This window comes from Gossypium raimondii, chromosome 10, assembly GCF_025698545.1.
Source record: "Gossypium raimondii isolate GPD5lz chromosome 10, ASM2569854v1, whole genome shotgun sequence".
In the NCBI taxonomy this organism is placed as follows: Eukaryota; Viridiplantae; Streptophyta; class Magnoliopsida; order Malvales; family Malvaceae; genus Gossypium; species Gossypium raimondii.
This window is the reverse complement of record NC_068574.1, coordinates 43457993-43481687: the sequence shown is the minus strand read 5'-3', so window position 1 is coordinate 43481687 and position 23695 is coordinate 43457993. Positions and strand designations below refer to the sequence as shown.

The window sequence follows — 23695 nt, the reverse complement described above, 5'->3', positions numbered from 1 at the left end:
TTTCTTCTCTTGTACCTTTACAAGTTTGAAATGACATTAGAAATACCCAACAGATGACAAGGTTAAATTTGTAGATTTGCTATGTTCTTTGCTTTTGGGATATTGATATTCCTTGGGAAAAAATAGTGGAGTTGTCACAATAATAATTTGTGTATAACTTCATAATCAGTAAAATTCGAATAGAAAATATGCCTTTACCTACCTTCCATAACTTTATTGTTCATCATTTGTCGACAAAAGAAAAAGAGCACCATTAGATGACCGCACCACCTAATTTTGTTAATTTTCTCCTCAATTTCCAAGCTCTTGAGATAGTCAAACCAGATTAAACCAAGGAGTACACGTTTTCAATATTCAAGTCCGAAAGTTTTTAGCATGTACTCCCAATAATCATTATGTTTATGTCTACCACAAACCAAGCATAAATACCTCGTGTTCGTGGCTCAAACTCGTTTTATAGCGAAACTCAGGATGCCTATTGATTGGATAATCCATCTTCTTTAGATCTCTTCGATGTCCAACATGCTACATATTATAAAACGGTATGACAAAGTGTGAGAACAAAACACCGGAGAATCACAGCAAGTGAAACAAGCGTGTTCGAAATATTAAAAAGAAAAATGGTCGAGAACGTCGTCTTGAGTATCATCCTTTCAAACAAAACCACCCGACCCCACGATCACCGGTAGCAAGGTGATCGCCATTTCTATTGAATTCAATTGCGAGATATGATATCAATCAAAAAGAAACAATGGCATGTAAATGAAGTGAAAAGAGAAGCGAAACATGTAGGACATATAAGTACCAAGTATATCGCTACCAAGAATCGCTTTTATTCACACAAGCGACTCATCAAGCAAAGTGCATCATGGAAAAACTCTTCAAAATTTTCTATTTAATCACGCTTAGAGTTGAGGCCAATGCAAGGAAGGCATCATGAAGAGCAAAACTAATAACACCCATCCCGAGATGGTTCACAAAGAAATTATGGTTCTTCTTGGATCAAAACCTCATCGAATCATCACTTGCATGGCCGACTCTAAGTAAGACCATCGATTAATGCATGAAACTAGTTTTACTTCCATGTTAGTCCATAAATAACACCCTAAAGTCAAAGAGCATCATCACGCACGCAAACTCGCCTCTTACCACAAAGGACTTGCTTAGTACATTTTTACATGGTGCACCACCCTCCAAGACCAGAACCTAGTAATTAGATCAATCTACGCTTCATTGAATTCCTTTTTGGACTTTCAAGAAATAACATCTAATCTCAACTTAATTATTGAACTCAACCGATAATTAGATAATTCCGAACACAAAAATTCTTCATTGCTTCACATCACACTTTGAGAAGCTATACAATTGCATGAAGCTAGACCTAGATCTTAACATTATACACTAATCCAACAATATATATTACCAATTTAAACAATGGAAAATAAATAGCAAGGGAAAAAAAGATTATTAGCTATAAGAATTAAAAAAACAATAAAATTCGATAATTCTTTAGCACTGAGACAAAATCAACACTAAGAGAAACCAAATCGAATAAATCCAAATAGCACACCTTCCTGAATTTTCTCTCCGGCCGTCCGTTCTCCGAACACCTGAGAGAACTTCCAATCAAGCGGTATTTCTCACTTTTAAAAAAACAATGGAATACCTTTGGAGCTTCTGAGAGATTTGAGAACAGTTTTGTAACCCAAAGTGTATTTCCCACTTTTCATAACGAGAGCCAATCTGTTGTTAATGCTCTCATGGGTCTTCTTCTGCATCAAAATACCATCATCAACAACATAAAAATGAATTAGCATGTTTTCAGAAAATTTAGGTTAAATATTCAAAAAAGAAGAAGAGAAAACAAGTAAAATGGTCTTTACGGTCTTCTTGGCGGCAACCATTGTCGTCGAAGGACGAGAGATCTTCACGAGAAGGGAATCATGGCAGCTACAAATGGTTCGGGCCACCACATGCCAAGATGAAACTCGGGACTGGCTGGAGGTTTGGTTCGTTGGCAGCTTCTGTTGATGTTGGGAGGGAGAGGGTGGGGTGGGGTGGGGTGGAGAACCGATTTCTGCTTGGGAGGGTAAAAGGGAGACCGATTAGGCAATCTTTGATTTTGGAACGTAATAGCAAATCGGCGCTGAAGCAGAGAAAAGTCGAACCCGTGCGGAACGTAATAGGCCCGTATTAGGGCAATACAGCCAACCAAACACGGTAATCGGTGGGGCCACAGATTAGGGGTGTATTGGCTAATCCAATACACCCAACCAAACATGCTCTAAGTTTCGCCGTGAAATTTTAGGATGAAATTTTAGTAATAGTAACTGTTTTTTCTAACATTTTGTTATAAAAAGTATAAAATTGTCGATAAGAATTATTATAAAATATATTTTTATAAGTTTTTCAATTAGTTCAGTGTAGCACTTGATTAAATTTCGCTTTTACATATTCTTTACTTAAATACTTTTTGTAGAATGTTTTAGATTTTTTATTTTACATATAAAATCTAAAATTGCATAAATTAATAATTTGTAATATTTTTGGTTCAACTTAGCTATTAGATATTTCGATTCTGAATTTGAGTACTTGCAACTGAAATTTTTATCAATATTTTTATTCAAAATCAAATACTGCATAAGTAAATACATTTATAAAATATATTTTGCAACTTTTGTTCAACAATTCTGTTGTTGCAATTGAAATTCCACGTTAACATCCTAGCGATAGTAAATTTTTTAATAGATTTAACAATTTAATTAATGGATGTACCAAGTTGAGAAAAATAATCTAATTTAAATATCATTTGTTATTTAAAAATTTACATACTAATATGAGAAAAAGGATATAATTAAGGTGCTAAATTAAAATTTTAAAAAATCATAATGTTTAATTTAAAATTATTAGTTGAAAAGTGTATAAATTAGAAGATGCGGTAATTATTCATTTCAAAATAATTATGTTGGGCATTGGGGGTTTTCAGAATGGGGCCTGGTGGACTTAGGTCTTTTTGGTTTTTTGGGCTAGGTTTAGGCTTTTGTTTTTATAGGATTTGTGAACCCAATTTTGATTTTTGTTTTATTGGGTTTTCGTAATTTTCAACGGGCTAGGACCCATTTTATAATAAAAGTCTCAGATTTTATTTCAAAAAATTATAATTTTATTTAAAATTATAATTTAGTAAAAGTTGTGATAGTTATACATTTAAAAATAATCATAGTTTAATTTATAAATATTATTTTAAAATTTTTAATTTAAATAAAGTTTTGTTAATTTTAAATAGAAATATTACTTGAATATAACTCTAAGCGTAAAATATGGTATAAATATCAAATTTATACATTAATTTTTGCCCAATGTGCAATTATATGTCTAAAATTGAATTCTAGTTCATATGTATACATGAACTTTGACTTTGATTCAATTGTACACATTTAAAGAAATGAATACATATATTTATTTTCATATTGGATTAATATAATTGTTTGAGTGTAGAATATATCTATAAAATGATGTTAATTGATAATATTATTAATGATTTGTGAAAATTAAATCAAATTAATATTTCATATATAAAATTAAAACAAATTATAAACACAACTAAGTATTATGTTAAAGTTAAGTAATTTATCCTACCAAAAAAAGTTAAAGGTAAATTAGTAGCGTTTAGATTTAAAAAAATATTATAAGTTTTGATTATATTTATTTTTTTGATACAATGTCTAGGACTATTCATAACCCCTCCTTAATCTATAAATAGGATGATAATGCGCTTCAGCACATTCGAACCCATGTTCTTTTGTATTAACAACAATGCCCATACTAATCGAATCAAAACTCAATCGGCACAGTTTAGATTTATTAGTCATAAAGTAGATACTAACTCAATTAAAAAATAATTATAAATTATATTCACATTTAAGTATTATTATAAGATTAAAGTAAAGTTGTAGGACATGTAAATATATTATAATTTAATATAAAATTATCAATTAATATTTAAATGTAAAATAGCAATGAAAATTTATTTTCTAAATAAATTGGTGTATATAGGTAAAACAATTTGATAATTAGCCCAGCGCGAACACATAGGCATTTGGCCCAAGAATTAAATACAATACAAAAGCACTGAAGGGGTAAATGCGTAATTTGCAGTAGAAGAAACTCGGCACATGCGAGTTAAAAGGTACGTGTCTGGGAAGAACCTTCTGTCTACACTTTGTTTTTCTCATTCCTGCAAAACCAAAAAAATCTCTCTATTTTTCCTTTTTCCTTTTTCTTTTTTAAATTAAAGAAGTTTCATTCTTTACATGTAGCTGACCTTTCAGCTCTTCGATATTGGAACAGGTAATTTTATTTATTTTTTGGTTTTTCCAACCATTTTTCCTTCATTTAGGGTTTCGTTTTCTTATTGTTCGCCGCTGAAATAGAATTTCCGCAGAAAGGAACGAACATTTTCTCGAGAAACAAACAGATTTTTTTTGTTGAAATTCACAGTACTGTGTCGGATAAGATAGTATGGGAGCTTAATTTTCTGATTTTCAGCTTTGGATATTCTTCCATGAGAAATATGTGTTACTGAACTAGGACATCTTAAGTCTCCGTCCCTTTATCAGTGCTTTGGTGTTTTAATTTATTGATCTTGAGCTTGTTTATGATTACATGTGGGACCGAAAATTTTTTTTTTCTAAGGAATCAGATGACTGTTGGAAATTACTATTGTTATCCAAGTGCAAATTTGGTGTGAGAAAGCAGAGATTGAAATTTTTGCTTGATTATTGGCTATTGATTTTGTAGCTCATAGGAGGAGATGGCGTCTTCTTCACATAATGTGGAGTTAGAGGCGGCAAAGTTTCTGCATAAGCTCATACAAGATTCTACAGATGAGCCTTCAAAGCTGGCAACAAAACTTTACGTGGTATGGGTACTTTTTTGGGTCAATTAAGTGGTATTTATTGTGCGGTAGTAACAGAGTTAGCTCTAAGTTTTAATACCATTTATATGGAAGCTGATTCTTATTATTTACGAATGTTTTAGATATTGCAACACATGAAATCTAGTGGGAAGGAACATTCAATGCCATTTCAAGTAATATCAAGGTGACGAATGGTTTGAGACTTTGAGGTTCATTAAATCTTCATATAAAATACTTTGGATCTTGTAACCTAGTGAGAGAATGTGCCGAAGTTATTTCATCTAGATGGAGATAGCAATTTGGCGAATGAGTTAATTCAGATAATGGTGGATTTAATAAATAAATTTGATTGATTGCGCATTGTTTGCTTTGATCATCAATTGACACTTGAAGTCTAGTAATCTAGTTTTGATTACCTTTAAATGGATGGAAGATCATTTATTTTCTAGCTTTTAAATTATAGTAAATGTGTTTAAATTTAACGTTGTTCATGTATGTGACAATTGCTGTTTAAATTTATATATCTCACTCCAGAATTTCATGGTTAAATTTTCTAGCTTGAACTGAAGTGTACTCTAACCTAAATTTCAAATTACAACTGGTATATCTTTATTCTCCATTTTCCCCCTCTGTCCTTGTACTTGGATTTATCTCCGTGGTTGCAATTGGAGTTTTGAACTTAGTATTCAAATCTATAGATTGTTCTTATAGTCAAATTATCATTGAGGTTGTCCGCCCTTTCTCTGAAAATGTCTGCTAGTTTGCCTGACATAATTTTCTCTATTCAAGGGCAATGGAGACTGTTATCAAACGACATGGTCTTGACCTTGAGGCTTTGAAATCATCACGGCTTCCTGGGTCACAAATAGTGGATTCTACATCTGGGCAATATGTTGGTAAATTGCTGTTAATCAAACTTCATTTAGCATCTCATGGCAAATTTTTACAGATGCATCCTCATTGTTGCATGGCATATTGAACTAACCATTTATAAATGAGATTCTTTTTCTTCAGGATCCTCTCAGGCTGTTTCAGTTCCAAAAGATTCTAAAGCAGGAGCAGCCCAAAACGAGATACCTAAATTTGATCCTTTTTCATCCAGCAGGCCGCCTGTTGGCCCAAGCATTGCTGGACATGAGTATTATCAAGGAGCTGCAACTCATAGGGGTAGTCAGTCTTTTGATCATGGAAGCCCCTCAAGTTTGGACACCAGGTCTGCTAACTCACAATCACAAGACAAACAAATGAATCAAAATGATAGCAAGAAGGGTGCAGCTAAAAGAAAGAGGGGTGATTCATCATCTCCATTGGAACCAAATTTTGATGAATCTCTTAACGCTGTCGTTGATCCTAGGAAAGGGAAGATGAATAAGGCTGAAACATCTGGCCCTGCTAACTACAACATGGTCCCAAGTAGTGGTCAAATGGAGCATTTTCCATCCTTGCCTGGAAATATGAGATCAATGCATAGAGGAAGACAGGATGGTCAAAATGTAACAGAAAACCTGGTAGATTCGACAAACATTAGCAATATGATGTCACGTGGTCCTAGTTCAAAGTATCCTGAAGAGGTGGAAGTTTCTTCTGCTCAAAATGTTCCAAGACAGCAGCAAGGTGGACTACCTGGTGCACATGAAATTTTTTCTTCCAGGGGTAAGGCTGGGTTACCCTTTGACAGATCTCAACTTCACAGGTTTTCTCCAAATGTTTCTGGCAACATAACAGCAGAAATTGCATCTCAGCAGTTGATGCATGCATCTCTTATGCCAGGTAAGAATCGACTTTGGATTTTGAGAAGTTAGAATTTGCGTGCACTTGTTAGATATTTTAATAGACATGGATTTAATAGGCTGGTTTGTGTGTGTTTTTCCTTATTTATTTATTTATTTATTTTTCTTTTCAATTTTATCTAGGCAAAAAGGTGGAAGAAGGCCTACCATTAAATTGTTTGAGTTAGATATTCTGTTTGTTGATGAAATCCTGTATGGTTTGCTCTTTTTTTTGGGTGTGGATCTGATAAAGGTTTATTGAAGTTCAGTTATATTTGGGACCCAATATAGTTCTGTTGTGGACTATGTTATCTGATATCTTGGATAATGTTTCTACTTTTTTGGTCTGGTCCCCTCAAATTTGTGAACTTCTGCCCTTCTCATTGCCTGATGAAATTTGAGAATGACTCATTTTCTTGATGGTGACTAACTAATACCTATAGAGTTATGGTGAATAAGAATTGACTGAGCTTGGAGACTTCCTAAAATGCATCTGAATTTCCAATCTCCTCAATCCATGAATTTTTATCACATTGTTGGTGTTGTTTAACTTTCAGGTTCTTTTGGGAAGGTTCAAGGAGGATTGTCTGCCCCATCTAACTATCATGCAGGAGAATTAGCATATTCAGGTTCAGGCCAATTTAGTGGTTCTGAGAATCAGAAGCATGGGTTATCCAAAAGTTCTGTAGCAAGTCCTGATGGGTCGTCTTCAACACTTTCTGCTGGAAAAGTTTTGGAACATGATGGAGGCAGTTCAAATATGTTAGGAGATGTAAATAAGATAGCTCAGGTAGTCATTTTGTTTTCTTCTTTACATGCATGTTTTTGTTAAGTCACTGGCTTTAATAAAGAGAATAACAGTGCCATTTCTGGGGGCTCTATTATGGCCTTTATGAGAGGAACGAAATGATTAGACTTGGACTGCTTCTAAATGTTGCTTTAAATGTTGCTGATTCATATAATGATTTGGCTGGAATTTAATGTTATGCTTTTTTTGGCAGGCTGGCAGACAAAATAGTGCCTCAGAAATGATTATGCTTAGGGCCATGGCTCCAAGAGACACGGGAAAGTCTCCTGTCTCTCAATCTGCTGCACTATCTAGCATGCCCTTCAAGGAACACCAGTTGAAACAGCTTAGAGCCCAGTGCCTTGTTTTTCTAGCTTTCAGGTATTGCAATAGTGCAGGTGGTAAGAATGGTTATTGTGGTCTGTTATTTTTATTTTTCTGCATAACTTGTGGTTGTCCACTTGCAGAAACGGTTTGATGCCAAAGAAGCTGCATCTTGAAATTGCGCTTGGAAACATATTTCCTAGAGAAGGTAGGTTTATATTATTTATTTGTTTTACAGATTTCATTTTCAGAAGTGTATATCCACTCACTTGGTAACATCAGTTGGCAATACAGATGGCGTTCGCAAAGAGTTGAATGACCATAGAGGCAAAGCACAGACTTCTAGTGACCCAGGTAGCATATCTGAAGTTGCAATGTCATTTGGAAGGATGAATAATGTACCTCCAGCTTTGACATCTATTGGAAGATTTCCAGAGGCTGATTCCTTGTCAAAAGAAGCAGAAAAATTAAAAGTGGAGGAGACTAATGGCCCAACTTCTGATCTTTTGGCAATTGTGGAGGAAAGGGAACATATTCTAGCTACAAGGAAGGCAGAGGCTGATCTTCAGAGCCACGAGGCAGTGGAACCACAGGCATACTTACCTACAATGTCACGACAGCCTGAGTCTGCCACCACAAAGGATGGTTTTACTGTTCATAACAATTTGGATGGCATGGAGAATGGCCATTTGCAAGTTGCAAAGGCTGATCTAGCCTCATCTATGATGGGTGCTAATAAACAGGTGAACCCTGAAATGATAGGCTGGTCTGGAATTGGCTTTCATAATGAGGTTTCCAGGGCATCTTTGCCAGCTGCTGCTATTCAGCATGATTTGGTGCTAGAAAGAAAAGATACTGGTCCTCTGTTTCAAAGTCTTGGTAATTTTACTGAATCAGTATCATTTTTGCTAATGGCCGCTTGTCTTCTTATATATTAGTATAATTAGAATGGAAATGATAATCTTTAAGCCTTTTAGTTTTGAAGATGTTAGCTTTTGTGATGTGATATGGGGTGCTGAGGATTCAAAAATTCTCTGAATTTTAATCAAGATTAATCTGATTTGTCCCAAGTTATTCCAATTAACGGAATGCTAAGAACGGGTGTCTGTTTTACCACAGAGCAAGATGAGGATAAATCCGTGTCAACTGATTCATTGCCATCTCCAAAGTATACAATGTTGGAGAAATGGATTATGGATCAGCAGAAACGGAAGTTCTTAGCTGAGCAGAAGTGGGTTGCAAAACAGCAAGAAACAAGGCAAAGAATTATTACTTGTTTCACGAAATTAAAGGTTTGTTAAGGCTTTCTTCTAACTCCTTGGTACATGGTAATAACAAGTTCTTTCTGATTTCTGTGAAGCCATCCCACAAGATTGTTAAGGATATTATTATTCGCTCTAATATTTGTGCACTGCTAGTAGAAAGGAAAATTTCTCATTAAATTGAGTGAGACTTGGAATAAAAAGTTAAACCTTAAGAAGAAGACCACCACATATTTTCTATTCTGCTAATAAATCAACTTTCTATTTTAATTTTGTATGTATTTCGTATCTACAAAAATGTCTATTTCTTCTTATGATAGCACATGGAATGGTTTTATGTTTAGAATTATGATGTTGAATCATAGTCTATGTCCTAGATGGCAAAAGGAATTCATCCTTAACATTTGGGTAATGCCATCTTATTGGCTAGAAATGGGTGATTTTAGTATTCAAGCTTATGAACTTGGGTGAAATAGGTTTTGTTGCGTGATGGGTGATGTTTAGTTCTTAAGCTTACAAACTTGGGGGGAATTCATCTTTTTTGCTTGGAAACAATTGATTAAGAATCACGAGGTATGGTATAAGAACTTGTGGTGTAGGTAATTAAGACAATCAAGGAATTTGGACATCTTTAGAGTTTTTTTTTCTCTTTTATTAATTAACATTGCATACTTGTTTGAGTGTTGTTTTTCCTCCCCGTACTTTGTGTTCTTAGGAATCCATTGTTTATGCATTTCCTGATACATAATGATGATGTCAAATTTTCTTTTTTACTGTTCACCATATGTGTTGAATCTTATCCTTTTAGAACAAAATGGTTCTTTCTTTATTTGTCAAAGTCTTTTGCATAGTTTATCATGTTTCCCATGCTGGGGAGGGGGTCGAAGAAATGCTTTGACTATAGATTTAGCATTGCAGATAGCTAGCAGAATTCATCCTTTTTGGATGAATCTTTCTTATTGACTAGAAATGGGTATTTTGGTACTTAAGCTTGCCAAATTGGCTATTTGAGTGAAATGATATTTTTCTTTTGCATGGAATCTATTGATTAAGCGCTCATTGGACTGCATACTAACTTTTAGGTCAATCATCCAAGTTAGGGCTTCACGCATCTTTTGAGAATTGTTAATTAATTTATTTATTGGCCTTGCATATTTCATTTGAACTTCTTTTTCTCACTGAAATTTGTGGTGTTAGGAACTGATTGTTTATGCGTTTCTTGATACCTTATGGTGTTGTCAAGTTATCTTTATTTTCTACTTTCAACATGTGCAATAAGCTTACGTGGTTCTGTCCATTTACCTCACCTTTTGCCTAACTTCTATCATAAATAAGGGGTTCAAAGAAATGCATGGTTTCACTTTGGGTCTTGCATTGCACGGGTAAATTGTTTTAGCAACTAATGCATTCACATGTAGGGAAATGTGAGCTCATCTGAAGATATATCTGCAAAAACCAAAAGTGTAATAGAGTTGAAGAAACTCCAATTATTGGAGCTTCAACGTCGCCTAAGGAGGTAATTCCCTTATAGATTTGCCATTAAGTTAGTATCTTTTGTATTTCTTATCTTGGTTTGTTGTTACCAAAGTCATAGCAAAGTTAGTTTGGTTGTATCCTTGATGTGATTTTTTATTTGACATTCTATTCTTAAATTTGGCAGTGATTTTCTGAACGACTTTTTTAAACCCATTACAAATGATATGGAACGCCTGAAATCATACAAGAAACATAGACATGGTAGAAGGATAAAACAACTCGAGAAATATGAGCAGAGAATGAAAGAAGAGCGACAAAAGAGAATACGTGAGAGGCAGAAGGAGTTTTTCAGTGAGATAGAAGTTCACAAGTATTTACCACTTTTGCTTTTTCTTACAATTTAATGCCTCTCTTACATCTGGTTGCATTAGATAAAGCTACCACCTCCTTTCTTACTTGCTTGGTATGTTGAAACCTCAGGGAGAGGCTGGATGATGTGTTTAAAGTTAGAAGAGAACGTTGGAAAGGTATCAATAGATATGTGAAGGAGTTCCATAAGAGAAAGGAGCGTATACATCGTGAGAAGATTGACAGGATTCAGCGTGAGAAGATTAACCTACTCAAAATCAATGATGTAGAGGGTTATTTGCGAATGGTTCAGGTTAGCTTACACTTACTAGCTTTTGGTGGTCCAAAGTGCTTCATCTCATTCTTACCATCATTCATGATGTTTTACAGGATGCTAAATCAGATCGTGTTAAGCAACTATTGAAAGAAACTGAGAAGTATCTTCAAAAGCTTGGATCCAAGTTAAGGGATGCAAAGGCTATGGCAAGCCGCTTTGAGAATAATATGGATGAGATTCGAACTACAAGTTTTGATGAAAATGACACTGCTATTGAGAGTGAAGATGAGGCAAAGGCAAGTTTTTTTCTTGTGCATTTTGTGCAGTTGCTTCCTATCTTACCTTCCACAAGTTTTTGCTCATCTCATCTTTTCATATGTTGATTTTTTTTCTTATGGTAAATCTGTCTGCAGCATTACATGGAAAGCAATGAAAAGTACTACCTGATGGCTCATAGGTAGAACATTTGCCCTTTTTTTCTGCTTCATTTTTCTAATCAATGGAACATTTGATGTCTTGAGGCCATTTTATTTGAGAAGTCTTTTATTAATTAGTATCAAATTATTTGCATTTTCTGAAAGGTTTATAAAACTTTTTTTGCAGCATAAAAGAAAACATCAGTGAGCAACCAAGATTTCTTAAGGGTGGGAAATTAAGAGAGTAAGTAAAATATGCACTTCTCCAACAATACCTATTTTCAGACTGGCTGGCATAGGGAGTGCTGTGTTTATTATCTTGATTGAAATTTCTTAAAGTTATACCTTTGATGTTCAGGTATCAGATGAATGGCCTTAGGTGGCTGGTTTCACTCTACAATAATCATCTGAATGGCATTCTTGCTGATGAAATGGGCCTTGGGAAAACTGTTCAGGTATCAGTGGTTCTGAATCTTCTCTTTATTGCATGTATTATATAATTTGTTGTCTAATTTCTGCATTTGTTTTGTTTTTGTGTGTGTTTGTAGGTTATTTCTCTTATTTGTTACCTAATGGAAACCAAAAATGATAGAGGACCATTTTTAGTGGTTGTACCATCTTCAGTTCTGCCTGGATGGGAATCGGAAATCAATTTCTGGGCTCCTGAAATACACAGTATTGTTTATGCTGGACCTCCGGAGGAGAGGCGTAGATTATTCAAGTAATGACATCAACATGAAGAAAAACCTTTCTTATCCAATATTTTTTGTTACTTTAGAATATATAAGCCTGGTTATCCATTTCTGCTGCAGGGAGAGGATTGTACACCAGAAATTTAACATTCTCTTGACAACGTATGAGTATCTAATGAACAAGCATGATAGACCAAAGTTGAGCAAAATTTACTGGCACTATATTATAATTGATGAAGGTCACCGGATAAAAAATGCTTCTTGCAAGTTGAATGCAGACTTAAAGCACTATCAGAGCTCCCATAGATTGCTGTTGACTGGAACTCCACTACAGGTTACGGATTATTTTATTTGAAATTTTTTCAATATATATTTTACATTCTACATTTGTAATGGCTGCTTGCTGTTGCTTCCTTGTAGGTGACCCAGCCGTACTTCCTGCTGCAGTTTTTGGTGTTGATGCTAATGTAATGACTAAGTTTTAACTTATCTTTTTGTGTAGAACAATCTTGAGGAGTTGTGGGCATTGCTCAATTTCTTATTGCCTAATATATTTAACTCATCAGAGGATTTTTCTCAGTGGTTCAACAAGCCATTTGAGAGTAATGGGGATAATTCTGCTGATGAAGTAAGTATGAACTTCCTGAATATTATTTGCTCTACTACCATCAAAATTATGTGCTTATTGCTGGTTGTTTCTAACTAGGCCCTACTATCTGAGGAGGAAAATTTGTTGATCATAAACCGTCTCCACCAAGTTCTTCGTCCTTTTGTACTTCGAAGGCTGAAGCATAAGGTTTGTATTTACAGGGATGTCGATCAAAATTATGTGCTTACTGCTAATTGATTTGCATCGTTTTTTTGGTAGGTTGAAAATCAACTTCCTGAGAAGATTGAGAGGCTTGTAAGATGCGAAGCATCTGCTTATCAAAAACTTTTGATGAAGAGGGTTGAAGAAAATCTTGGTGCAATTGGAAATTCAAAGGTTCCTTTTAGGACGTTTGATTCTCATTTACTCGCATGCATAGTCAAATTCTAATCACCTAACTTTTTAGACATTCGCTGTTGCTAATTCCAATCTCCTTTTGCAGGCTCGATCCGTACACAACTCTGTTATGGAGCTTCGTAATATATGCAATCATCCATATCTCAGCCAGCTTCATGTTGAGGAGGCATGTCCTTTCCCTATTTACTAATGCTTAGTTTGCTGTTGATAATGAATTCTGGAAGATAAAAGATGAGAAAGTATTAGATTGTCTCTGTTCTGAAGCTTCCTAAAGACCTTTTTTTATCTCCTTTATGTAATTAATTTCTGGAACAAATCAGTGGTTAATTATTTATTTCTTGTGTTTGATAATTTGATAAGTTGGAAAAAAGAACAGTTGAAGATAATATAGTACCCTTGGTTATTCTCTTGAAGTAAAAACTAGGGATATCAGTAGTTGCATCATGGATGGTACAAAATTCTCTATTGGTATAAACCTAACTTTTGGATAAAATTTTGTAGGTTGATAATTTAATACCACAGCATTATTTGCCACCAATTATTAGGCTTTGTGGCAAGCTTGAGATGTTAGATCGAATACTCCCCAAGTTGAAGGCAACTGATCATCGGGTAGGCAAATCTTCTTATGCAGTTATGCTAAGATCTAATAATTTCCAGAAGCCATCTTTAGTTGGATTCTGTAATTTAGTAGTCTGTTTGCATGAGAATTCTTGATGCTGAGTTGGGCCTTCTTTTTCTTTCTTTTGCATTAATATGTTGTTGATTAATACCGTTTGTATATGCTGGAAATCTTGTAATGCTTTTGTTTGCTTTTCAATTTCAATATCTGTTTGTTTGTCTTATTTTTGTTCAAGTTCATGGTGCCATTGATGGTAGTTGGCGTTTCTAGATTAAGCTGTCTTTGTTCTTTTCAATCTTGGAATGCATAAGAAGCAGTTTTAGCATGACTGTCTTTGATTTTCCATGAGAGAACCTCCACCTCCTTCCTTCAGTTTATGTTTGCAATTATATTGGTTTTACTGACATGATCAATTCATTGAGGATTCACTCCTGCAATTTGAAATTTGTAGGTTCTCTTCTTTTCCACTATGACCAGGCTACTAGATGTTATGGAAGACTATCTCACCTTTAAACAGTATCGCTACCTTCGGTTGGATGGGCATACATCAGGGAATGATCGTGGTGCACTTATTGAAAAGTTTAATCAACAAGGTTCCACATTTTTCATATTTTTGCTCAGGTAATTCTGTCTCTAAGTCCTATATGGATAAAGAATACCAAACACCCATTCACCCAAAACACACACACAAAAAAAGCTCATCTATGCTTGTATTGTTTCTGACCTGCACCAGCTTTTTAACCGATAATCTTCTTTGGGGATTGAGACCAAGGATTAGGACCTTGTAGAGGAGGAGAGTAAGGAGGAAAATCCTAGTTGAGAAATTTCAAGTATGCTCTGTAATATCCTCTATTCTTGTTAAGTCCTGGGGATTATATGGGCAAGGTTGAGACGTTAAAGGGCTACTTGGATTTAAGTTTTGGATGGCTAATATGTATTAGGCATCTTTGAACTTAGAAGTTAAATACTCAACATTCTCTTGTGTAAAAGTTATGCTTGTCAACCCTCCTGTTGGAAATTACCTTTTCACTTTGAGCAAAGATTTTCTTAGTTTTCGGAGGCTGAAAAGAAAATCTACTAGAAGAGGACTGTATGAAACGGGACTACCTTGCCTAAACAATTAATGCTTGTTAGGTTGCATGTATATCTGTTGATTTACTACCTAGTATTGTCTTGTAGTTCTGACATTTCATCATGTTGTCAGTATTCGAGCTGGTGGTGTTGGAGTCAATCTTCAAGCTGCTGATACTGTGATAATATTCGATACTGACTGGAATCCTCAGGTTGTATAGGAAGTTACATTTACTTTATTAGAGTTTCTTCAGATACTGATTTTGAATTTTAAAATTTTTGGTTGTTTCAGGTTGACCTGCAAGCGCAAGCAAGAGCTCATAGGATTGGCCAGAAGAAGGATGTACTTGTTTTAAGATTTGAAACAGTATGCTCCTTTTCGCTTAATTAGTGTTTGGGGTCAAGTACCCTTTTGTGAACACTATGATATTTATCTTTTACTATTTCAGTGGGTGGTGCTGATTTTTTAATTGAGTTCGATTATTTTTCTTTGATAAGGTTCAAACAGTTGAAGAACAAGTCAGAGCTGCTGCTGAACACAAATTGGGAGTTGCTAATCAGAGTATCACTGCCGGCTTCTTTGACAATAATACAAGGTAACTCCTGCTATTTGTTGAGCTATAGTTTTATTGCATAGAGCACAAGCAGATTCAAGAGGGTTGACTCATGCTCTTAAGGAAATTTCTGTGATTTTGTTGACAGTGCTGAAGACCGTAGGGAGTACTTAGAGTCCCTCCTGCGAGAGTGCAAGAAAGAGGAAGCTGCCCCAGCGTTACATGATGATGCTTTAAATGACTTGTTGGCCCGCAGGTATTATTTTTTTAATCAATTTTACTCTCCCTGCTCTAGGTTATGTCTAGAATTCACTGTGTTGTTCTTTTAGATATTTTCATCTTTTGTACTGAACCAAATTTATTGATGTGCCGTAATTCAACTTGAAAATTACTTTCTAATAATATTTATGAGCCTTTAGTTACCTGCATGATTTTGATATTGATATTATCTTTGCGGTACAGTGAATCTGAGATTGATGTATTTGAATCAGTTGATAAACAAAGGCAGGAAGAAGAGACGGTATGCATCCAAGTCACTTGGACTGGCTGTTGTGGTTCATGTTCAGCATAAGCATGTTCTACCTGTTGTATTACTTTTATTTTGATGCCATTTTTCTATATATACAAACATGCAGGCAAAGTGGAAGAAGTTGGTATTTGGATCAGGGATGGATGGCTCCAAGCCTTTACCCCCTTTACCATCCCGCCTTGTTACAGATGATGACTTAAAAGATTTTTATGAAGCAATGAAACTGTATGATATACAAAAGTCTGGGGCACAGCCTAATGTTGGGGTAAAGCGGAAGGGTGAATCTCTTGGTGCTCTTGATACTCAGCACTATGGGAGGGGCAAACGAGCTAGAGAGGTTTGTTGTCTTTTACCTCTTTCTTACTTTATACACACACACATATATATATAGCTTCTTCTTGTTGCAGCTGCCTCCTAATCCAGTATGAATTTGCATTTAATATTAATCTGAAAACTTTTGCTATATTAGGTGCGTTCATATGAAGAGCAATGGACAGAAGAGGAGTTTGAAAAAATGTGTCAAGTTGACTCACCTGGATCCTCAGGATTAAGGGAAGAAGCTGTTGAGAGGAACCTGGCAAAAAATGCTTTGGCGGGGACTGTTAATAGCACCGAACCTCATGCTCCGGCTCATGCCCCAGCCCCTGCTCCAGCTCTGACTCCGCCACTGCCACAACCAGTTCAGGTGGAGCTTGCACATCAGCCACAGCAGCAGAGCAAAGATGTAACACCACCATCTAAAAGGGGCCGTGGAAGGCCAAGAAGAGCAACTGCTGAGAAATCTCCCAATACACCAGTGTTTCCAGCACCTTATGGAACCGGTAAATTGGATGTTGGATTACAGAAAGCAGCAGATGATAGCTCATCAGCATTTCCTGCTCCGGATTCTCACAGTAGTACTGGAGTTTCTCTGAACTTGCCACCAAGTGCACCCTCTGTTTCTGCCATTCCTGATGACTCTACCCCACCTGGATTCTCTCCACCAGTAGAATCAAAAGGACAAGGTCGAAGGGCTCAAAGTGGAGGACAGGCACCTAGTCGAAGGGGAAAGAAACAAGAGCCAGCATTGGGCCCTGCCGTTGAGGCATTAGTTGGTCCTGTTCCAGAAACAAATGATCAATCTCTGATTAAATCAGTCATTCCACCAGATAGTATAGCTGTTGCTACAAGTGGAACTGTTCCTGGTGTATCAAGTGCTCCCATGGCCGTGGGTACCAATCCTGTGCCTATTTCTGCTGGTATGGATTGTACTACGGGAACCAATCATCCATCTGATGTGGGGTTTAGTTTGAACTCTCAGACACTTAATACTTCCTCAGGTGCCCCAATTGCTCAATCAACTCTTCCTTGCCCTACCGTACCTGTGCAAGTGAAAGGCCAGGGCCGTAAGGCTCAGAGTGGGGTAGGAACACCTCGGCGTAGGGGAAAGAAACAGGCACAAATATCAGCTGCTCCTCTAGATGCTTCTGCTGGCCAGGATTCAAAATTGAATCCTCAAGCTCAGGATAAGTCTACGGTGGCATTACCAAATAAAGTCATTGTGATGGGAGGAAATCAAGTAAATGATGCTTGTGATCCAACAAAAGTTACCCAAGAGCATGGACTGGTAACTAATGCTGTCATAACTGGTCAGGATAAACATTCTTCTGAACATGATAATTTACCCCAAAGCAAGAAACCAGAAGTCTCACAGGAAGTGCACAATAGTACAGCCTTAATCCTTGGTAAGGACGTTGCTCCTTGTGTTCTTTAATAATTAGTTTGATGGGTATTGTAGTGTAAACTCAATATGAGACTTTTGCAGGCCCTGCTCTGGGAAAAATTCAAAAAGATGATGTGCATGAGAAGGCTTCCATGATTTCAGGGGTTTCATCTGAATGCAGCTCTCAGAAAGCTACATCTAGCGAAGTATGTGGTAACCTAGGTGGTGCAGTGGCTGTGACTCCTGGTCAGACCTCAGTTGAAGTGGTAAAGAATCAAAATTCTGAAGATAGAGTGCATTCAACATTTTCAATTGGGAAACCTGTATCTTTAGTTTCTGTTGCTACAACAGATTCTTTGCATACATCAACTCCCTTAGCAGGTGCCAATAAAACCATCCCAAGTTCTAGTGAAAAGATTGCTCCCAGCTCTGAGCCTTATCCAACTTGTGCTCTTGCTGCTTCTGAACCTCATTCTGTCCCTGCTTGTCCTGCTGAATCTGTTCAAAGTAGAAGGCCCAGTCGTAAGGCCACAAACAGGGCAGAAGCACCTAGGCGCAGAGGAAGGAAACCTGCAACTCCTGATGCTTCATCTGGCCAGGACTTGAAAGTAAATTCTCAGCCCCTGAATATATCAAAGGATTTATTGGTCAATAAAACTACTGCAGGGAATAACAATCAAGATTCTGGCCCTCATGAACTGGTCAATGTCACTCAGGTACATGCATCTGAAATCCATTCTCCTGGTGCTTCAGTTGGTCATGATTTGAAGAGAAAAGTGACTGGTGCAATTCCAGCATTTAGTCGAATTCCAACTGCTGATGTGAATGATGTTGCCCGAGTGATGAAGGAGATTTTCTCTGAAACCTGCTCATCAAAAACTAAAATTGGTGAACCTGCTGGGAGTGAGGGCAAAAATACTCCTACTGCAAGTAAGACATTTGAGGAGGTAGTGAAGAACCAAAGTTTAGATGGTAAACCAGCTGTCAGCACACCAGCTCCTGTAAAAACTGCTCCAGCTTGTGATGTTCCAAAAGAAAAAAGTAAAAAGCATTCTGAAACTGAAGCTGATACAAAAGAACTAGAGGACAATGCATCTCTTGTGATCAAGGTCCCTGTTCTTGAGAGAGCTAATTCTTTGAAGCCTGAATGCAAGACCCACAGTGGCTCAGACAACGTTGCAAAATCAATACAGATTTCAAATGAAAATTTAGTTACAGATAGTAATGTGCAGGTTAATAGCACACATCCTCATAGTGCTGACGATGTGAAAGATGCAGCTCAAGGAGCTCCTGCTCCTACTGGTGTTCAAACTGGTTCTAGAAATGGTCTTAATGATATTCCTATCAAAACATCTGTTTCAGATCAATCTGTTGTTAGTTTGAGTGATCTTTCCTTTGACAAGTCAGACGTGCCTTCTATGGTTATAAGGTGCTCAACTGAATCCATTGTTGTTAAAGGTCCAGAAACTTTGGAAAACTCAAACAAACATCAAGCTAGTTCTGTGGTTGAAGATATGACTCTAACCCATGAGGCTGCTACTTTGGATGATGCTCCTGTTGAAAACCGAGATGTGGAGGGTCAATCTGGGGGAAATGAAGCTAAGAACCCTATACCTGAGCCAGTTCTTTCTAGTACAACTGAATCTGCTGATATAGAGCTTGTTCCACAAGATGGTGGAGCCTTGCTACAATCCCCGGTGGTTCGAGATAAGGAGGGTGATGTTGCTGAGACTCGCCATATGGTAGTAGATCCCTGTGAGACCGAGTTGTCTTCTTTGAAAGACTTTACTGTTGAATCCGCCAGCTGGGATTCTGCTTCAGAAGTTGATGGTGGGAAGCAATTGTCTGTGGGAGTTCAAACTACCAAGATTGACAATGTTGAAGTTTGTGATCCAGAAGTTAAACCCTCAGAAACACAATCATCTGAGCCAGCTAAAACGCCTTTCGAAATAGCAGTTCCTGTTTCTGATAGTTTTCAGGACAAGAACAGTGAACGGTCCGGGACAGATGCTGATGCAAAAGAGTCTGCAGAGAAATCTCCTCTTGTGGTTATGACTTCTATGACAGAAAGTGTTTGTCCAGTCGTTCAGTGCCAGGCTGCTACAGGACCTGAGAACCTTTCAGTTCCTAGACAGCTTTCCCGTGAAATTTCAATGACTCAGAGCAGCATGGAGGTTGATTGTAAAGATAATCATAGTGCTATTGAAATAGATTGTGAATCCACCATTCACTCTACAAAAGCCAGCGATGCTTGTAATGGTTCTAGAGTCGTCCCACCTACTTCTGTTGTGATGGAGCCTAAAGTGGCCAGCTCTGAAGACAAAGAAAAACCTTCCTTGGAATCTTCGTATTCAGCTTCGCTTGATGTTAGTTCTTCGAGGGCTCATGTTGCTAGTGAGTCTTCTGGAGTGACTGCAGTAGTTCCCTTGAGTTCAGACCATTCAGTTGCTAGATCTCTTCCTGATCAGATTGCAATTCCATCTGAATGCGACATGGAACCTTCTGCTATAGAGTCAGAATCTTCTTTTAATGTCGAAAGTGCTGAAGCTGCACTGAATGCAACTAAATTGCTTGATGTTACCGACCATCCAGAAGAGTCTTTACCTATTACTGCCTGTCCAGATAAGTCAGGTACAGTGGACAGACCTGTTATGGTTGAGAAATTTTCCGAATGCGAATTAGAACCTTCTTCAGATAAGTTGGGTTCAGTGGAGGCACCTGCTATGGTTGAGAATAATTCTGAACTTGAAGCAGGCACTCCTTTGAAATCACATCCAGAACCCTCTGTCCTCGATGTTGAAAACCTTCAAAGTGCCGCAATGTCCACAAAACCTGATGTTGATGATGCTCCTCTTGTGACTTCAAATATTTCTCCAAGTCCTGTTTGTTCAGTCATGGTGGAGCTTCCTGCTATTACTGAGAATGAACTGGGAAAGGAAACAAAACCATTTAGCGGGAATGAAAATATTACTCCAAGTCCTGTCCACTTGTTTGCTTCTGATTCTACTAATAGGGAACTTACTCCAACAGATGATGAGTTGCAACAGTCATCAGCTGCTGAAAGGGTAGATGCTAAGTCTGTTGATGTTAGCAATGAAGTAGAGCCCACTGCACAACCAGCATCTTCTCAGGATTTTGCTGCTGAAGCTTCTAATGAAGATTTTGCACCTGAGAACCATGGTGAGGCGAAGGTGTCTCCAGGAATTAAGAGTGTAGGGGATGGTCATGTTGAAAGGGATGTTGACCCTCTGGAGCTGGAAGCATCCGTGGATGAAGATATTGCTGCTGTGCCATCCAGCATGGAGCTTGTTCCTGGAGATCAGAGTGAAGTGCATGTTCAAGCAGGAGTTGCAGGTTGCGAAGGTGATGATGGTATTCAGGGCAGAGACATGGAAGTTGACCCCTTGGAAACACTTGCAACTTCATCAGAAGTTGCCGCCAAGGACCCCCCTATGGGAGAACATGTTCAAAATGATCAGTCTCAAGAGCTCCTAGGAACTGAAAAGACAGAGGCTGACCAGCTTGAGGCTTCTATTATTGAACCAAACTCCTCAGAAGCTCAGAAATCTTTACCGCAATCTGGCAATACTGATGATGAAGAGCAGCTTGCTCAGAGGCCTGAGGTTGACCTTGTTGAGGCCTGCAATGAGGAATCTAATCTTGCAGAAGGACCATCCTCGGCACAAGCCATCTCTGATGAATCAATCAGGCCTGAGAATGATCCAGGGCTTACACATGCATCTTCACTGCAATCTGAAAAGTCTGAGGTTCATCAGGTTGAGACCTGCAATATGGAATCGAATCCCACAGGGCCATCCTCATCACAAGTCATCTCTAATGAATCTACCAATCCAGAGCTTACACAAAACGAGCTCCAATCTGAAGATCCCGCCGAGGCTTCTCAGTCACCCAAGACTGAAACTGTTGATGTCTCTGATATGGACATACACCTTAAAGAAACAAAAGATCCTTCACCTGAACTGGAAGATGATGCTAAAGTTTCTGTGCAGCCTAATGTTGTCTTGGATATGGAAATAGACACCGAACAAACAAATATTCCATCACAGAGCACGGATGGAACTATTGCATAGATCAACAAAGATGGAAGGGTTGGCCTTACAGGGTTTGCCAAAACTAGATCATTATTTCAAAATTTGTAGATATTTTATTCTAATCCTTTTATCTTAATAGTTGTAAATACCCTTACTTTTTGAGAATTAGAAAATAGATGTTTACTCAACTGTCTTCTCCGATGGTGGGTGAGAAGTATTATGAAGTAACGATCTGCTGATCTAATTCCGTGTTTTCTGTACCTTTGTTTTTACTTTTAGGGTTAGCAGTTTGAAAGGGATGGTGGCAGTCCATCAGGAGTTCTAACGTTTGAGCCGGTGATGCTAAGTAGTTTTCCTTAATAGCAGATCTGGTTTTTTTTTTTTTTTAATTAAGTTTTGGTAACGCCATAACGGGATTTTGAACTCTACTTTTTTTCAGTAACTATAATTGCCCCGCTTCGCGTGGCAAATTTATTACAATTTTTTTCTTTTCTAAATGATAATAATGGTAAAAAAAATTATACAGATTTAATATCTAAAGTAAAATATATATTAAAGTTTCCTTAAAAATTTTCAAGTTATCATCTTTTAAAATTATAAATATAGTTTTAAATTAATTTAATAAATTGTTTTTAATTATTATCATTATAAATGATTAATAACTTTTGGGCAAATTATACCGACAGTCTCTCAACTTTGATGCAGTTGACAATACAATCACTTTGGTTTCAATTCAGTCACTCAATTTTCAAAAAATAACAAAATAGTTCTTTTAATTATTTTTTGTTATAGATGTAACGAAAAAGTGACATGACATTTAATAGTCCTTCTTGCCATTGATTGGCCAGCTGGACGGTTAGCACCAATTTAAACTGTCTTTTTTATCACTAGTTTAGGGTTTAGGCGGTAAAAGAAGAAGAAGAGAAGAAGAAGAAGAAGAGGAGGAGGAGAAGAAATGGAGATGCCGACCTCGTGACCCGATTCAAATCCCTTTCCAAGGACTGGCCTTCCCTCACCTCACCCCAGCTTTCGTCGCCGACCATCTCCGCCGTTCTTCTGATGCATTGTCATCCTCCTTTGCTACAATACCCAGTCCGATTTTGACTTTTGGATATTGCTAATTACTGACTTGATCCAGAATTTCACTTGTCGGCATTTGGCTGCCCCTTTGGAGGAATCGTTTTCTTTTTTTTTTCTTTCCGAAAATCATGGGTTTAACCGATTGTTTGGTTTGTCTGGATGTTCCCCTTGTTTTGCTTCTAATTTTGTTTTATGTAACTTGATAATGTTAGCAATGGAGTTTCTCCTCTTTTATCTTTCTTTTTTGATTTTGTTTTGCTTTTGATTTTGTTTGGATGTTCCCTTTTTGTTTATATCATATTATATCCCAGACTTGATAATGTTGCTTTGGAGGATTTTCTTTTCACCGATTTGGTTGTGGGCACTGATAGTTCCCATTTCAATATGGTTTTTTTTCAGAGTTAATGACTTTGGGCAGCAGAAAAAGACAATTGGATCCCAACCATGGTGGCTCCTCTATTGGGGGGTTGAAAAAGAAAAAAAAAGATAAGGTGGTGGTGGTTTGGAGGTCAACGATGGTGACGCCAAAGATGATTGTGGCGAAGGTGTTGATGGCAAGATTCTTGGGATGGAGAAGAAGTATAAACATATTAGGCTATTTATGCAAAAAGTAAAAAATATTGGGTCATTTATCAAAAAGCGGAAAAGGAAGGACAGAAAAAAAAGTCACTCAACTTTGCCTCATCCAACATGGCAAGTTAATTGGCCACATCAGCTAGTTAACTGGTCACGTCACTTGTCCTGTTAGGTCTGTAACAGAAAATGTTAATGGGTGACTAATTTGTCACTTTTTGATAACGTTTGTGACTGTTT

General features: G+C 37.1%; 1 protein-coding gene across 3 annotated transcripts; it reads left to right on the top strand.

Annotated features, from left to right (window-relative positions):
• Positions 1–4208: 4208 nt before the first annotated feature.
• On the top strand, positions 4209–22062 carry LOC105776179 (chromatin structure-remodeling complex protein SYD). 3 transcript variants are annotated; one of them, XM_052621638.1, is made up of 34 exons: positions 4209–4350; positions 4801–4921; positions 5041–5102; positions 5708–5814; positions 5933–6688; positions 7245–7477; positions 7689–7855; positions 7942–8006; positions 8081–8677; positions 8918–9090; positions 10479–10576; positions 10721–10906; positions 11017–11197; positions 11275–11457; positions 11575–11618; positions 11765–11821; positions 11936–12032; positions 12126–12298; positions 12390–12603; positions 12772–12897; positions 12976–13065; positions 13138–13254; positions 13361–13441; positions 13777–13884; positions 14346–14515; positions 15099–15177; positions 15258–15332; positions 15464–15561; positions 15668–15775; positions 15982–16039; positions 16155–16385; positions 16518–17772; positions 17853–18358; positions 18467–22062. In XM_052621638.1, the coding sequence occupies exons 2-34, from the start codon at positions 4814–4816 to the stop codon at positions 21839–21841; spliced, it is 9978 nt and encodes a 3325-aa protein (XP_052477598.1). In that variant the 5' UTR covers positions 4209–4350; positions 4801–4813; the 3' UTR covers positions 21842–22062. The 3 variants fall into 3 exon arrangements, with proteins under 3 accessions (XP_052477598.1, XP_012454160.1, XP_012454159.1); XM_012598706.2 differs by having other exon boundaries at positions 8093–8677; positions 17853–22062; XM_012598705.2 differs by having other exon boundaries at positions 17853–22062.
• Positions 22063–23695: the final 1633 nt, after the last annotated feature.

Bases quoted from the DNA above. Each gene is read 5' to 3' on its own strand.
- LOC105776179 (XM_012598705.2), top strand. From the start codon at position 4,814: ATGGCGTCTTCTTCACATAATGTGGAGTTAGAGGCGGCAAAGTTTCTG. The intron at 8,007-8,080 runs GTAGGTTTATAT...TGGTAACATCAG, and splicing joins AAACATATTTCCTAGAGAAG to TTGGCAATACAGATGGCGTT. The intron at 13,885-14,345 runs GTAGGCAAATCT...TGAAATTTGTAG, and splicing joins TGAAGGCAACTGATCATCGG to GTTCTCTTCTTTTCCACTAT.